General features: G+C 46.8%; 1 protein-coding gene across 1 annotated transcript in view; it reads left to right on the forward strand.

Annotated features, from left to right (window-relative positions):
* Window positions 1-17,715, forward strand: part of LOC115131705 (serine/threonine-protein kinase WNK2-like) — an 81,239-nt gene that overhangs the window by 21,197 nt on the left and 42,327 nt on the right. The window contains exons 2-10 of the mRNA XM_065003133.1: window positions 2,714-2,886; window positions 3,192-3,412; window positions 3,724-3,881; window positions 4,764-4,852; window positions 5,371-5,590; window positions 7,363-7,497; window positions 7,608-7,716; window positions 14,233-14,471; window positions 16,816-16,989. Of these exons, the coding sequence (XP_064859205.1) occupies window positions 2,714-2,886; window positions 3,192-3,412; window positions 3,724-3,881; window positions 4,764-4,852; window positions 5,371-5,590; window positions 7,363-7,497; window positions 7,608-7,716; window positions 14,233-14,471; window positions 16,816-16,989 (1,518 nt within the window). The remainder of the gene's footprint in view (window positions 1-2,713; window positions 2,887-3,191; window positions 3,413-3,723; window positions 3,882-4,763; window positions 4,853-5,370; window positions 5,591-7,362; window positions 7,498-7,607; window positions 7,717-14,232; window positions 14,472-16,815; window positions 16,990-17,715) is intronic.

The raw sequence follows: 17,715 nt of genomic DNA on the forward strand, positions 1-17,715 counted from the left end.
GTGAAATTGGTTGTTGATCATTGCTAGACAACCAAGTAGATTTTCAAGTAGATTTAAGTCAACACTGTAACTCAGCCACTCAGGAACATTCGCTGTCTTTTTGGCAAGGAACTCCAATTGTAGATTTGTGCTTTAGGTTATTGTCCTGCCTAAAGGTGAATTAATCTCCCAGTGTCTGGTGAAAAGCAGACTGAACTAGGTTTTCCTCTAGGATTTTGTCTGTGCTTAGCTCTATTCCGTTAATTTTTTATCCTGAAAAACTCCCCAGTCCTTAAAGATTACAAGCTTTCCCATAACATGATGCAGCCACCACTATGCTTGAAAGTATGGAGAGTGGAACTCAGTAATGTGTTGTATTGGATTTGCCCCAAACTTAACACTTTGTAGTCAGGACAAAAAGTTCATTGCTTTGTCACATTTTTTGCAGTATTACTTTAGAACCTTTTCCCAACAGGATTTATGTTTTAGAATATTTGTATTCTGTACAGGCTTCCTTCTTTTCACTTTGTCATTTAGGTTAGTATTGTGGAGTAACTACAATGTTGTTCATCCATCCTTAGTTTTCTCCTATCACAGCCATTACACTCTGTAACTGTTTTAAAGTCACCATTGGCCTCATTGTGAAATGCCTGAGTGGTTTTCTTCCTCTCCGGGCAACTGAGTTAGGGACGATGCCTGTCTTTTTGTAGTGTCTGGGTGTATTGATACACCATCCATAGGGTAATTAATAACTTCACCATGCTCAAAGGTAAATTAAATATCTGCTTTTTTTTGTGAGGTCTTTATCTGTTTCACAACACCTGTTTAACAAAGCAAGACCCACTTCTGACATCACCACATATCATACAAATAGATATCTTTGCTGTACATTATGCTTTAAAAATAATGATGTCACATCTGATGTGATTCTGACATCACATCCAGATCACAGATGTGTGTTGTATAGATGGCTGTTACGAGAAGAGAGATTCACATCCCTATGCTTCCCTTACTCAAAATATCACACTTGCGTTAACCTCTCTGGGAAATGTGAGATGCGTCCCACCTTGCCAACAGCCAGTTAAAGTGCAGGGCGCCAAAATCAAAACAACTACAATCTCATAATTAAAATTCCTGAAGCATACAAGTATTTTACATAATTTTAAAGATAAAATTCTCGTTAATCCAGCCACAGTGTCTGAATTCAAAAAGGCTTTACAGCGAAGCACCACAAACGACTATGTTAGGTCACCAAAAGTCACAGAAAAACACAGCCATTTTCCCAGCCAAACAGAGGAGTCACAAAAAGCACAAATAGAGATAAAATTAATCACTAACCTTTGATGATCTTCATCAGATGACACTCATAGGACTTCATGTTACACAATACATGCATGTTTTGTTCGCTAAAGTGCATATTTATATTACAAAAATCTAATTTTACATTGGCGCGTTACGTTCAGTAGTTCTAAAACATGCAGTGATTTTTATAGAGCCACATGAATTTACAGAAATACTCACCATAAATGTTGATGAAAATACAAGTGTTACACATGGAATTAGAGATATACTTCTCCTTAATGCAACCGCTGTGTCAGATTTCAAAAAGACTTTACGGAAAAAGCATACCATGCAATAATCTGAGTACAGCGTTCAGACAACAAAGCAGCCAAAAAGATATCCGCCATTTTGGGTAGTCAACATTAGTCAGAAATAGCGTTAGAAATATTCCCTTACCTTTGATGATCTTCATCAGAATGCACTCCCAGGAATCCCAGTTCCACCATAAATGTTTGATTTGTTCGATAATGTCCTTCATTTATGTCCAAATTGCTTCTTTCTTTAGGGCGTTTATTACACAAATCCAAACACTCGTTCAGGTCCAGCCGAACGTCGGACGAAAAGTTCAAAAAGTTATATTACAGGTCGTAGAAACATTTCAAACTAGGTATAGAATTAATCAATCTTCAATAACGTTCCAACCAGAGAATTCCATTGTCTGTAGAAAAGCAATGGAACGCAGGTCGTTCTCATGTGAAATGCGCGTGACCAGCCTGTGGCACTCTACCAGACACCTGACTCATTCAGCTCTCGTTCAGGCCCACTTCACAGTAGAAGCCTCAAACCAGTTTCTAAAGACGGTTGACATCTAGTGGAAGCCTTAGGAACTACGTAACCAATATCCCACTGTATCTCCAATAGGGGCTGAGATAAAAAAAACTACAAGCCTCAGATTTCCCACTTCCTGTTTAGATTTTTTCTCAGGTTTTTGCCTGCCATATGAGTTCTGTTATACTCACAGACATCATTCAAACCATTTTAGAACCTTCAGAGTGTTTTCTATCCAATACTAATATGCATATATTAGCATCTGGGACAGAGTAGCAGGCAGTTTACTCTGGGAACCTTATTCATCCAAGCTACTCAATACTGCCCCCCTGTCACAAAGAAGTTAACTCCAAATATAACCTACATTCATGGGTTTGTAGTCCAATCACATAACTGCTGAGACAATGGAATAGTGACTAATGGATGTTTTCAACTTGAATGCAGCATGGTCAAATCCCCATAAAATCATTAGTGACAATATTTGTAAATATTTCTATTGATACTTTATATTCAAAATCACAAGCATGGATATATTATAGAGATGATGTTATGCCAGAGAATTTAAGGAACTGTGTCCCTTGTTATTTTTTGTCTTTACCTTCCCCTCTCTTCTTTCTTCTCTCAGGACCGTAAACTGACTAAAGCGGAGCGTCAGAGGTTTAAGGAGGAGGCAGAGATGTTGAAGGGTCTCCAGCACCCCAACATTGTACGTTTCTATGACTTCTGGGAGTCACCGGTCAAAGGGAGGAAGTGCATCGTTCTTGTGACAGAGCTCATGACCTCAGGGACACTAAAAACGTGAGACACACACAACCAACAGCATGCCCCCCCCCCCCCCCACACACTCCCACACAACAGTGATGAGCTTAACATTAAACACAAGGTAAGGTATCACCTCCTTCCTAAGCTGTTCTTATGAAATGAAGAACGAGTAACTTTAAACAAGGGAAAATTCCACTGGTGTCAGTTTTCATGGAATGAAATAGTTCCTCCACATTTTGATTCATAGTTGAATGATAGTTGTTCATTATCAGATGGATTGTAACGTTAGTGGTCTTGATGATGAAAATCTTGATGATGATGGTCTGCCCTTTATCTTCCAGGTATCTCAAGCGTTTCAAGGTGATGAAGCCCAAGGTTCTGAGGAGCTGGTGTCGACAGATCCTGAAGGGCCTCCACTTCCTCCACACCAGGACCCCTCCCATCATCCACAGGGACCTGAAGTGTGACAACATCTTCATCACCGGCCCCACCGGTTCCGTCAAGATAGGAGACCTGGGATTAGCTACGCTGAAGAGGACCTCCTTCGCCAAGAGTGTCATCGGTGAGGATGAGGAATCATGCTCGTTCATGCTCTGCTTGGAAGGATAGTAAATACATCACCTGTAAAAGAGTATGGAATCTATACTGTAACTATGCATTTCATGGATTATGACAGTAATTCTGTTGAGACCTGCTCGTGAATTCAATGAGCCTCTTTTGGATAGGTATATGTGAATTAGCTTAGCATGTTTATCATTTTAGCATGAGTGTGTTCCAGTGTGTAAGGAAAAACCTTCTGTTTCTTTCTGAAGGAGCCCTGTAACTCTTGTGACCTTTGACGTTTGCCCTCTTCTCTGACCCCTGTCGTCCCAGGCACCCCAGAGTTCATGGCCCCTGAGATGTATGAGGAGCACTATGATGAGGCGGTGGACGTCTATGCCTTCGGGATGTGTATGTTGGAGATGGCCACCTCAGAATACCCCTACTCCGAGTGCCAGAACGCTGCTCAGATCTACCGCAAAGTCACCGGCGTGAGTCCAGCGAGTCCATCTTCAATCCTATCTATCACCCACACCATTGCTAGCACCAATGTTTTCTTACTAGCACCAACCCACCCACCCCATTACTATTGCCAATGTTTACTTACTAGCACTAACAGCAAAGCCATACAGATCTACAGTGAATAGTTACAAAGTTTACCATAGTGATGCAAGCTGTTAGTACTAACAAAACAAACCTACATAAGATCACAGATACAGGCTTCTACAGAGTCACTCAGAAATATCAAAGTAGCACTAATGTTACTATAGAGATGCCTGTATGAATGAAGTGCACAGGAGGCTGGTGAGGGAGGACGGCTCATAATAATGGCTGGATTGTAGTGAATGGAATGGTATCAAACACATGGAAATGACTTAAGGAGACTTAAGGAGAACATGTCTGTGTCTCAAATGGTATTTTATTCCTTACATAGTGCACTACTTTTGATGGACTTTTCCCTATGCAGTGAAGTACATAGGGAATAGGGTGCTATTTGGAACCCATATTTGGAACATGTGCCCATATGTTTTTCCAGAGGGAGCTTCCTGACCATGTCACTGCACCGCGGGGAATCTGTTCTTAATGGGGTATGACATTTGTCAGCCATCTTGTCACAAAGAATGCAGGTTGAACGCTGTGTGTGTTGTTGTTTTTGGGACTCAGGGAGACATCACCCGATATTTGTGGACTCCAGGAAGAGTAACTGTCGCAACTGGGGATCCAAAAAATAAACAAATGTTCTTCATGTTTGTGATCATGAAGATTGTTCTTGTTTTTGTGTCTGAATGTGAATGTGAGTGTCAGTGTGAGAAAGTTTGAGATATCATATGATATTCTTCGTACTAGTTGTTATTTGTGTCTGGCATCTCCAGGGGGTGAAGCCTGCCAGTTATGATAAGATCAGTGACCCAGAGATTAAGGAGATCATCGGGGAGTGTATCTGCCATCGGAGGGAAGAGAGGTAAGTGGATAGAGTCAAGTCCATCTGTAAAGTAAAGAACTGAGCAGATAGAAAGCATTAAATGGTCAAAACCAACACATACGCACAACACACATACACGACACAGACACATACCAAACTGACAACATACACACACAGACACGGTCGCCCTGTCGCTATCTCCTAGCCAACTTTGCATAAGCATTTCACTGCACCTTTTATACCTGCTGTGTACGTGATCAATAAACACACACACACACACACACACACACACACACACACACACACACACACACACACACACACACACACACACACACACACACACACACACACACACACACACACTGTTTCTGTCCTGAGGTATGAAGTTGGTGCCAGTATTTGGGTCTGCTACTGTTGATGTTTTTATGTGTACTGACATTTCACATCTCTGGATCCGACGGATACTATAACCTTTGCACAGCAGCAGTGTTATGTGTGTGTGTGTGAACGTGCGTGTGTGTGTGTATACTGTACTGAATGTGGGTTGTCCTCAGGTACACCATAAAGGACCTCTTGAACCATGCCTTCTTTGCGGAGGACACAGGCGTAAGGGTGGAGCTGGCCGAGGAGGATGATGGGAAAAAGAATTCCATTGCCCTCAAGGTGTGGGTGGAGGACCCTAAGAAGCTGAAGGGGAAGTACAAGGACAGCGGGGCCATCGAGTTCACCTTTGACCTGGAGAAAGAGACCCCAGAGGGTGTGGCCCAGGAGATGGTGAGTTGCCGAGCCATATGTAGAGATTATAACTCTGGTAGGGCTCACGTTATCATGGTTCAGAAACGGTTGGTGTATTTGCAGTGCCCGTTGCAGAGTAGTATGATATGGATATATGATGTAGACTGAAAAACAGAACTATAGATACACTTTATTTGTTGAGTCAAAATATATATTTTTGTTCTATGATAAGGGAAGTGTTTAAAAAAAAAACTTTGATCTAGCCACTTGGGGTGTCCTCTAGAGTGTAGTGTCTGTCACTCTCTGTGCTATGGTGATCTTGGTTTCGTCTGTTCTGTGCAGACTATATCTCCCAACATGCCAACATGCCTCTGGGGGCTGGGGGCTGTTGTACAATTGGTGGTAGTCATGAAATAGTGTTTTTGAGATTCCAGTCAGACAGCACAGAATCACTGATCTACAAATCGCCTTGCTCAAACCGATCCCGGACAGTAACAGACAGTAACAGACTCATCTCCCAACACTGTCCTGATATAATGACCCATTATGTAATCAGTAAATCGTCATTGGTCTCGTGGACGGGCCGGTATGATCCAGGAAGGTATTGATTTAAATCACAACAACCAGTTATTCCGGTTGACCCCGCCTGACCCTGTGTCCCATCTGAGAGCGGTGGGGTGGGGAGGGGCAACCTTCTATCTTTGGGTGACTGTGATACAAAGATAGACCATCAACTGATGTCCCTAAAATGGTGTTGGATCAATTCTAATTCCCACAGTAGTTCATATGCGACCCTGTTTAGTGATAACCTGTCTGTTGTAGGTGGAGTCAGGGTTCTTAGTAATAACATCTGTCCTGTCTTGTTTTGTCCTATCCTGTTGTGCCCTTCCCTGCCCTGTTTGCATTGCCTTACCATGTCCTGTCCTATCCACTCTGCATTGATATGTCCTGTCCTGTCCTTCTATTTCCTGTCCTGTCCTATCTGCATTGCCCTGCCATATCCTTCCCTGTCCTGTCTGCATTGCCCTGCCACATCCTTCCCTGTCCTGTCTGCATTGCCCTGCCACATCCTTCCCTGTCCTGTCTGCATTGCCCTGCCACATCCTTCCCTGTTCTGTCTTGCATTGTCCTGCCACATCCTTCCCTGTCCTGTCTGCATTGCCCTGCCACATCCTTCCCTGTCCTGTCTGCATTGTCCTGCCACATCCTTCCCTGTCCTGTCTGCATTGCCCTGCCAAGTCATGTCCTATCCTATCTGCATTGTCCTGCCACATCCTTCCCTGTCCTGTCTGCATTGCCCTGCCAAGTCATGTCCTATCCTATCTGCATTGTCCTGCCACATCCTTCCCTGTCCTGTCTGCATTGCCCTGCCAAGTCATGTCCTATCCTATCTGCATTGTCCTGCCACATCCTTCCCTGTCCTGTCTGCATTGCCCTACCAAGTCATGTCCTGTCCTATCTGCATTGCCCTGCCACATCCTCCCCTGCCCTGTCCAGTCCTGTACTATTCTGTGTACTGTCCAGTCCTGTACTATTCTGTGTACTGTCCAGTCCTGTACTATTCTGTGTACTGTCCAGTCCTGTACTATTCTGTGTCCTGTTCTGTCCTCTGTAGGTGGACTCTGGGTTCTTCCTGGTTTAGTGATAGCAAAGAGAATTTAGTGAAAGACCCTAAACAGTAGAGAAGATGAATGGAGAAATGGGTAACATTTGGAGCATGGGGATTCTTGACCAATCACATTTACGTTGCCATGCTGCGTCACATTGCACTCCCTTTAGTGCTTAGTTTAGTAATAACCTCTCTGTTGTAGGTGGAGTCAGGCTTCTTCCTGGACAGCGATGTGAAGATAGTAGGAAAGTCCATCAAGGACCGAGTGGCTCTCATCAAATGGAGGAGGGATCGGACCGTCCCTGCAGTCGACACCCAGACCCAGAACCTGCTACAGGTTTGTGCTTTTTGTCATGGTTGATGTTGGTTTTTAATTTGTTCCTTTATTTGTCTGTCTGAATCAATGTTATCATATTATTATTAACCAAATGAACAACTCTGCTGCAGTTGCCCAGCATGGGGTTACCACCACAGGGGGCGCCACTGGCCCCAGCAGAGTCTGAGGAGGAAGAGGGTGACCAGCCCCTTACCCTGCTCTGCAGCCTGCCGGCCCCATGTAAGAACCTGCTCTGCAGCCTCTGAACTAATAGCAAAGACAGAGACACAGGAAAACAACAAACAAATAAAGAAACAAACACATAGACGAATGTGCATACAAGAAAACGGTCCAACACTTAAAGTAACTGAAACACACACACATATACACTGGTCACCTTCTCTTGAGGCAGGGCCGATCTGTTCAAAGTAATCCGGATGAATATCTACAGGGCTTATAGAGGACAGGTAGAGATAGAGGGACATGAAGGCAGATCAGTGTGTGTATGTGAGCGAGCGAGCGAGAGAGAGCAAGAGAGAGAGAGACTGCTGCAGGGTGTGAATAGCACCAGTGACTCAGCTCTGAGTCATCTCCCAGCTTTTGAATTATAATGACGCTTAATCTCTTTGTCCCTCTGTTTCTTTCGCCATCTCTTTCTTTCAAATTCAAGCTGCTTTATTGGCATGGAAAACATTGTGTCAATATTGCCAAAGCAACCATGTATACAATATATATTGTAATAAAAGTAATAAAAGTAAGTAACAATAACAAATAATAATAGAAAAATGGTAGTAAATAATAATACAAAAGTAAATACAAAAATAACAATATAGTAGAAATGTAATAAATATTACAAGCTAAACATGGAAAATGAAACTATAACTAACTTATAACTAAATAACTGTCATCTTCACCATTACATCAGTACTACAACTACCATCATCATTACTACTACTCCTACTACCACCACCATCATTAAACTGCTATCATTCTCATCACCCTACTACCCATACCACTACTATTTGGAATGATAAACAACAATAATAATAGAAATAACAATAATAGTAATAACAATAATAATAAGTAAGTTACTATTCACTATGCAGATGTTATTATTCAGTGTCCCTCAGGCTATGGCAGGCAAATACATATTTGGCTGCAAGAGGAGCCATTGCTACTTCGCCCATGTGTCAGGACCCGGTTACGAACCCGGGTCTCCGGAGTGAGAAACAGTCACTTAACCAACTGAGCCACGAATAGTCGGCAGAACCCAGAAGATGAGGCAGACACAGCAGTACTTGAGACGGTGTATTTAATGTAGTAAAAAGTGAAGTCCTTCAGGAACACATGTAACTCCACAACCTCAAAAGGAATTCCACAAGAACAAAGGTAATCCTCCAAGACAAAAAAGGTAAATCCACAAGGTGGTAGGTATAGCACAAAAAGCCTCAAAAGATACTCAAAAATAAATAAACAAGAACAAAAAACAGAATTCCACAAGAGCGTCCACCGGGATCAACAAGAGTTAACAGGATACTAGGGCTGGGTGCTAACATACAAACACAGAGCAAAGGACTGAGGAAAACAAAGGGTTTAAATACAATCAGGGGAAACGAGGCACAGGTGCAAATAATAATGGGGATCAAGGGAAAACAAAAGGTCAAAAGGCACAATGGGGGCATCTAGTGACCAAAAACCGGAACAACCCTGGCCAAATCCTGACAGAATCCCCCTAGGAACGGCTCCTGACGTTCCTACCAGCTCTCTCAGGGTGAGAGCCCTGAACTGACGAATGAGGTCAGGGTCCAGTATGTCTTTGGCAGGAACCCAGGAGCGCTCCTCGGGACCGTAGCCTTCCCAGTCCACCAGATACTGCCAGGACCGCTGCACCCGGCGGGAATCCAGTATCCGATGGACGGTATAAGCCGGCTGGCCTCCAATGACACGAGGCGGAGGGGGAGGTCTGTCTGCCGGGACAAGGGGAGAAAAAACAACAGGTTTTAATAAGGAAATGTGAAATGTGGGATTAATCTTAAGGGATCTGGGTAAGTGTAGGCGATAAGAAACTGGGTTAACTCTCCTGGCAACCTTAAAGGGACCGATGTATTTTTGGGACAGCTTGCGAGACTCCACCCGTAGTGGTAAGTCTCTTGTGGAGAGCCAGACTCTCTGGCCGGGCGCAGGGTAGGCCCGGGACGGCGACGTCTGTTGGCTTGTTGTTGGTACCTCTGTGAGGAACGCATAAGATTAAGACGGGTCTTCCTCCACATAAGCCGACAGCGTCTGACGAACTTCAAGGCTGAAGGCACTCTGACTTCTGCCTCCTGGTCCGGGAACAATGGAGGGGCATAGCCAAACTGACACTCGTGCGGGGACATACCAGTGGAGGAGGAGCGCAAGGTGTTGTGCGCGTATTCGGCCCAAACAATGAAGGACGACCATGTGGACGGGTTGTTACGAGTCATACATCGGAGGGTGGCTTCCAGCTCTTGATTCATCCTCTGTTTGGCCGTTGGACTCGGATGGTACCCTGAAGATAGACTGGCAGAAGCACCCATGAGTTGGCAGAAGGCCTTCCAAAACCTTGAGGCGAACTGGGGACCTCTGTCAGAAACCATATCTTGAGGAATGCCGAAGACTCGGAACACATGATTAATTACCAACTCAGCCGTCTCCTTGGCAGAAGGTAACTTAGTCAGAGGGACGAACCTGGCCGCCTTTGAAAACCTGTCGATTATGACTAGGATAGTAGTATTGCCATGGGATGGAGGAAGGCCAGTAATAAAGTCCAACGAGATATGGGACCAGGGTCTGTGGGGAATAGGTAAAGGGTGAAGGAGTCCTTGAGGGCGGAGGTGAGAAGATTTGCCCTGGCAGCACACGGGGCAGGCATTGACGAAAGAGGCAACGTCTTCTCTTATGGTAGGCCACCAGAACTTACGCTGGATGAACTCCAAGGTGCGACCTACGCCCGGGTGACAGGTGAGGCGAGAGGAGTGCCCCCACAGAAGGACCTGAGTCCTCACTGCCTTGGGGACAAACAACCGATTGGCAGGACCCCCTTCGGGTCCGGTTCGATAGCTTGAGCTCGTCTCACGGTATCCTCAACTTGCCACGAAATCGGAGCCACGATCTTAGCAGCAGGAAGGACAGGCATGTCCGTGTCATCTCGAATGGCAGGAGCGTAGACTCGGGACAGGGCATCCGGTTTGAGATTCTTCGACCCGGGCCGATAGGTGAGGATAAACTGGAATCGATTGAAGAAAAGAGACCATCTAGCTTGTCTAGAGTTCAACCGCTTCGCCTGCTGGATATACTCCAGATTTTTGTGGTCCGTAAGCACTTGAAACGGGTGAGAAGCCCCCTCGAGCCAGTGTCTCCATTCCTTCAATGCCATCTTAACCGCTAGGAGTTCACGATCCCCCACATCGTAGTTCCTCTCAGCCGGGGTAAGCCGGTGTGAGAAGAAAGCGCACGGATGAAGCTTCTTGTCTTCACCCCTCTGAGATAGGACAGCTCCAACACCAACCTCTGAGGCGTCTACCTCCACCACAAACGGTTCATCCGTAGTCGGTAGTATTAGGATGGGAGCAGAGAGGACGCGCTGCTTGAGTCCTTGGAAGGCCGTCTCAGCTTCTCTTCCCCACAAAAACCTTGCATTGCCACCCTTGGTTAAAGCTGAGAGAGGGGCTGCCACCAAGCTGAAGTTCTTGATGAACTTGCGGTAAAAGTTTGTGAAGCCCAGGAAACGCTGAACTTCCTTAACGGATTTGGGGGTGGGCCAATCCGCTACCGCCCCTACCTTCCTGGGGTCCATTTGGACTCGACCGAGTTCCACTACAAATCCCAGGAATTGTACTCGGGATGAATGGAATTCACATTTTTCCGGCTTAACGTACAGATGGCTGTCTAGGAGGCGTTTGAGTACTTGTCTGACATGCTTTGTGTGTTCTTGAAGAGAGCTCGAAAAGATGAGGATGTCATCCAAGTAAACAAACACAAATATGTTAAGCATATCCCTAAGCACATCGTTTATGAGCGCTTGGAACACCGCTGGGCGTTGGTCAGGCCGAAGGGCATCACCAAGTATTCATAGTGACCAGTAGGCGTGTTGAACGCGGTCTTCCACTCGTCACCAGGTCTGATCCGCACAAGATGGTATGCGTTCCGCAGGTCAAGCTTAGTGAAAACAACTGCTTCCTGGAGCAGCTCGAAGGCTGTGGCCATAAGGGGTAGCGGGTAACGGTTACGGACGGTTATGGCATTGAGTCCCCGGTAGTCGATGCAAGGACGTAATCCACCGTCTTTCTTGGCCACAAAGAAAAACCCTGCTCCCGCCGGGGAGGTGGATGGACGCATGAGGCCTGCTTCCAGAGCGTCCTTGATGTAGGTATCCATAGCAGCTCGTTCGGGTGGAGATAGGGAAAAGATCCGACCCCTGGGGGGGCAAGTGCCCGGAAACAGTTCGATGGGGCAATCATAAGGTCTATGGGGTGGTAGCATGGTGGCCCTCTGTTTGCTAAATACCAGTTTGAGGTCATGGTAACACTCGGGAACTCGGGTCAGGTCGATGGATTCTGAAGACTCGGGAGTAGAACTCGGGGAATTCGGGAAAATGCATGTAGCTTGGCACGTAGGACCCCACTGCTTGATAGTGCCCACAGACCAGTCGATGTGAGGGTTATGGCTGTGAAGCCAGGGGTATCCAAGGACGAGAGGGAACTCGGAACAGGAGATCAAATGAAAGTTCATCAATTCCTTGTGTTGTGAAACTGAAAGTCGCAAGGAGGTAGTGACATGAGTGACAAGTCCAGATCCCAAAGGGCTTCCATCCAATGTAGTAACCCTCATGGGGTCACTTAGAGGTTCAAAGGGAACGCCATTCTCCTTCGCCCAGACACCATCCATGAAGTTACCTGCGGCTCCAGAGTCTACCAAGGCTTGAAGGTGAAGCTTGTGGTTGTCCCAGGAAAGGGTGACTGGAATGAGCAGACGGGAGTTGGACGGATGGGAGGAGGTTATGTTTCCCGTTACAGTTCCCCCGGTCTGTACGGGACAGAGCGTTTCCCTGGAGCCCGGACACGTGGAACGGAAATGGCCCGGTTTGCCGCAATATAGACAGCGTCGCTCCCTCATCCGGCGGTCTCTCTCAGCCTGGGAGATGCGTCCAATCTGCATGGGTTCCGGTGGAGCCAGCGAGGATAAAGGTGGGGACTCGGAGCTGGGACTGATAGGGGCTAGAGGTCTACGGTTGAGTTCTCTCTCTCAGACGCTGGTCAATGCGTGAGGCCAACTTGATCAGGGACTCGAGATTGTCCGGTGGTTCCCGAGTGGCCAGTTCATCTTGGATAGTGTCGGAAAGGCCTTTCAGAAAGCACACAGTGAGCGCCTCGTTGTTCCAACCACTCGCTGCTGCCACCGTGCGGAACTGGATGGCATAGTCCGTCACGCTGCGCCGACCTTGGTGGAGAGTCAGGAGCTGTTTGGCTGAGTCAGGACCACTGCTTGGGCCTTGAAACACTCGTTTGAATTCCTCAGCAAAGGCAGAGTAGCTGGCACAGCAGGAACTATGGGCATCCCACACAGCAGTAGCCCAGGCCAGGGCTTTTTCCGACAGCAGGGTGATGATATATGCGATCTTAGACCGGTCGGTGGGGAACGACGAGGGTTGCAGCTCGAAGGAGAGAGAACATTGGGTGAGAAACCCTTTACAAGCACTTGGATCACCTGAGAACCGTTGGGGAGGTGGAAGACGAGGTTCAGCCAGAGGGTTAACTGCCATGGGTACGTGAATCTGAGGTACTGGGACGGGAACTGTTGCCGAGGTAAGTCGATCAGATATCTGCTTTATGGAAGTCAGCATCTCCGACAGAAGATGAGAATGTCTAGCCATTAAGGCCTCTTGCTGAACCAGGGCGGCTTCGTGGCGTTGGACAGTCTCCTGGTGGTGGGACAGCATGGCAACAAGGTCCTGGGAACTGGCTGCCTCTGGGTTCATTTTTGGCTCTGTGTTTCTGTCAGGACCCGGTTACGAACCCGGGTCTCCGGAGTGAGAAACAGTCACTTAACCAACTGAGCCACGAATAGTCGGCAGAACCCAGAAGATGAGGCAGACACAGCAGTACTTGAGACGGTGTATTTAATGTAGTAAAAAGTGAAGTCCTTCAGGAACACATGTAACTCCACAACCTCAAAAGGAATTCCACAAGAACAAAGGTAATCCTCCAAGACAAAAAAGGTAAATCCACAAGGTGGTAGGTATAGCACAAAAAGCCTCAAAAGATACTCAAAAATAAATAAACAAGAACAAAAAAACAGAATTCCACAAGAGCGTCCACCGGGATCAACAAGAGTTAACAGGATACTAGGGCTGGGTGCTAACATACAAACACAGAGCAAAGGACTGAGGAAAACAAAGGGTTTAAATACAATCAGGGGAAACGAGGCACAGGTGCAAATAATAATGGGGATCAAGGGAAAACAAAAGGTCAAAAGGCACAATGGGGGCATCTAGTGACCAAAAACCGGAACAACCCTGGCCAAATCCTGACACCATGAGTATTTTTAGTTTTTCCTCTGGGTTTAATAAGTTAAAATTTGGAATAAATGTAGTCATTTCTGTGAATAATGAATCACTTGTAGAGGAATATGTCTCACAGTAAAGGAGAAAGTGCATCTCTGTGGCTATCCCCCCCCCTCTCTCTTGTCTGAGGTTGGCGTAATGTTTTCTCCACACACTGTTCCCTATTATTCTAGACAGTCAGCACAGTGCCCCCTACCAGTCCCTCCCAGAGCCCATATCTACACCCCAGGTCTACAGCCCACCTGTGCAGTCCCAGGCCCAGCTGCACCAGACGGCCTACCAGCAGCCCACTGCACAGCCTCCGCAGGTGGCCTACTCCCATGCTAGTACCACACAGTTTCATCAGGGGGCCTACCAGTCTCCACCTGTAAGTTCTCTCACACAAAATGCCCCATTGTCTCAAACTCATACAGTGAGGGGAAAAAAGTATTTGATCCCCTGCTGATTTTGTATGTTTGCCCACTGACAAAGAAATGATCAGTCTATAATTTTAATGGTAGGTTTATTTGAACATTGAGAGACAGAATAACAAACAAAAAAATCCAGAAAAACGCATGCCAATTGCCAACAAGGGTTTTGCCACCTAGTACTAAGTCATGTTTTGCAGAGGGGTCAAATACTTATTTCCCTCATTAAAATGCAAATCAATTTATAACAATTTATATTTTTGAAATGCGTTTTTCTGGATTTTTGTTGTTGTTATTCTGTCTCTTGCTGTTCAAATAAACCTACCATTAAAATTATAGACTGATCATTTCTTTGTCAGTGGGCAAACATACAAAATCAGCAAGGGATCAAATACTTTTTCCCTCACTGTATTTCAAAACGTATTCTCACTGCAAGTGTCAGACATACCCTTTGTCTCTCTAGCTCCTTGTTTATGTTGTGTTTTGGGTAGTTTCTGTCTTTGTAAAGACAAACTGAACTAAAATATGTTTTCTTTTGTCCGATCGACCTGAGCAGCACTACTTCAGTGAGCCCTCTGCATCTCAGAATCCTCTTCTCTCCCCTGAGAGGGCAGAATATTGGTTTGCTGGTTGTGGGACCAATGAGAGGACAGTGAGTTGTGGTGGGAGAAATCAGTGCACTAGGCGTGGAAGCACCTCCTTGATTGACATGTGCAGGACCCACTCTCTCCCTAAGCCACTGAGTCGTTGTCACTGCCACCTCTGTCCCAAACGAGACAATACCCTACGTGGGAGCCGAGAAGGGGACGAAATTTCAGAGGAGTGCGCAGCAGCCTCCCTCCCCCCTCCCCCTCAGGATCCTGTCCTGTCCCCTCCACTGTCCCAGCATCATCAGTGTTCCTACCATGACTCAATCAGTCAATCAGTCAATCACCCACATCCTGCCATCCTGGTTACAAAGCCCATACAATGCCCCTCTGACCTGCCCCTGCCCCACTCCCACTCCCACTCCCACTCCTGCAGAGCCTGTGCGAGCTTTGACCTTCTACTGAGGACCAGGATGGAGACCGGGGAGTCTCTAGGCTACCCCCAAATGCCCCCCCTCCCTCCCTCTCCCCAGTGCTCACCAGTCCACACCCCCCATCAATCTCCCCCACCTCCTCTCACTGCTCAATATCCCTCCAATCACCTCCTCCCTGTCTGCTCCTCCATCTCCCTTCTGGACCACACCCTCACATCTTGCCCCACCTCCTTACCTATTGGTCCGCTCCTCTAGTGGAGGTCTGTCCCTGCTCAACCACTGTCTAAGACACATCGTCAGTCGCAGGAGCAGCTCCCCAACACCAATAGACACCCTGTACTGGCCCAGCCAAAGCTATGGAAAGGCTGGGCTTCGCAGGACCAGCTCCCCTATACCACCAGACACCGGGGCCTACTGGCCTGGCCAAAGCTATGGAAAGGCTGGGCTTCGCAGGACCAGCTCCCCTATACCACCAGACACCAGGGCCTACTGGCCTGGCCAAAGCCAGCCCACCTCTCCTGTGCCTGAGCATTCTAATCAAGACCAGGGCTTGGGCTTGGGCCTGAGTTTGGAAAAGGCTCTGCTTCTATCGCCACATGACAGCGAAGGCAGACCAGGTGGTCCAGGTGGCACAATGGTAGGTCAGGGATACGACAGGCTTGATTGAACTTTGTCCATGCCCATCAGTTGCCATAGCGACACCCGACCTAGCTGCAGCAGGGGCATGGGGCTGGTTCATCTTCCTGCTTTGCTCAGCTTCCTCTGTCCCTCCCATGATGACCAAGGCAACATTACTTCCCAATCCAAAATCCACCCCTAATAGGATTACAAAGTTCCGATAACTTTCACAAATTTCCCAGGTCTTCCAGAAATCCTGATCGGAGGATTGCAGATTTCCTGTTTATTCCCACCTGATTCTGGAAATGTTCCTCTTGTGATTTCTGAAAAACCTGGGTAATTTGGAAAAGTTATTGAAATGTTGCAACACTTCCCCCTAGCCTCAGTTCTAGCTGTTTCTGTTCCCTCCTCAGCAGACAGAGAATGTTCTATTATTCTATGATATGATGGATCACCTGTGTAGATCCCCTTACTACTGCAACAGCCTCTCCCCTTTATCCTTCAGTTTCCAGCAGCAATATCAACCCTGCTCACAATGATTCACTCCTGTGTTGCTCCTGTGAAGGAACATTTCTCAGTTGAAGATGCTGATGATTTTTTGTGTGTTGGTCTCAATGTTCATTTTCTTCTCCAGATGATTGTTCTATATGATGTGTTATAGATCCTCTTAGCCATGAGCTGAAAGCCAGCCTTTCCCCTGTGTGTTCCAGCCCAGTACAGGATTGACCCAGCCCCAGGCTCAGCATATCTCTGTTCCAGCCACACCAGGGCCTACAGTACATAAGAGCAGACCAGCTGCAACACAGAGCTTCCCAGCTGCTGCCCATGTCCCCACTGGACAGGCACAGGCACAGCTTACTGCTCCTGTCCAGCCCAACCAGGAGGTAAGGGTCTGTTCTGAATCCAACACTTGGGTGTGAATGTGTGTTTGTGTATGTGCATGTGTGTGTGTACCTGTGAGTGTGTAGCCATGAGAAGTGATAGTTTGGGGGACTCTTAATAACAAAATATTGACTGTCCAGTCAGATGCTGTCTGTCCCCAGGCTTCTGTTCAATGAGCAGAGATGAAGGTGGCTGTGATGTTTGTTGTTCTCAGCTGTGAGTACAGTATATTCACACATAGACAAGCCCTGTGGTGTGTATGTGTGAGCCCGGAGCCTTGTGTTTCTGTGTGGGTGTCTGTTTGTGGGTGTGTGTGTGTGTGGGTGTGTGTGTGTGTGTGTGTGTTTGTGTGTGGGTGTGTGTGTGTTTGTTTGTGGGTGTGTGGGTGTGTGTTTGTGTGTGGGTGGGTGTGTGTTTGTGTGTTTGTGGGTGGGTGTGTGTGTGTTTGTGTGTGGGTGGGTGTTTGTTAGTGTGTTTGTGTGTGGGTGGGTTTGTGTGTGGTTGGGTGGGTGTTTGTGTGTGGGTGGGTGGGTGTGTGTTTGTGTGTTTGCATGTGGGTGGGTGTGTCTTTGTGTGTGGGTGGGTGTGTGTTTGTGTGTGGGTGTGTGTGTGTGTGGGTGTGTGTTTGTGTGTGGGTGGGTGTGTGTTTCTGGGTGTGTGTGTGCATATGTGTTTGTGGCCAACCAGACCCGGTGACATATGTGTATGTGCGGTACGTGTACCAGTCA

This window comes from Oncorhynchus nerka, linkage group LG2 (assembly GCF_034236695.1).
Source record: "Oncorhynchus nerka isolate Pitt River linkage group LG2, Oner_Uvic_2.0, whole genome shotgun sequence".
NCBI lineage: Eukaryota > Metazoa > Chordata > Actinopteri > Salmoniformes > Salmonidae > Oncorhynchus > Oncorhynchus nerka.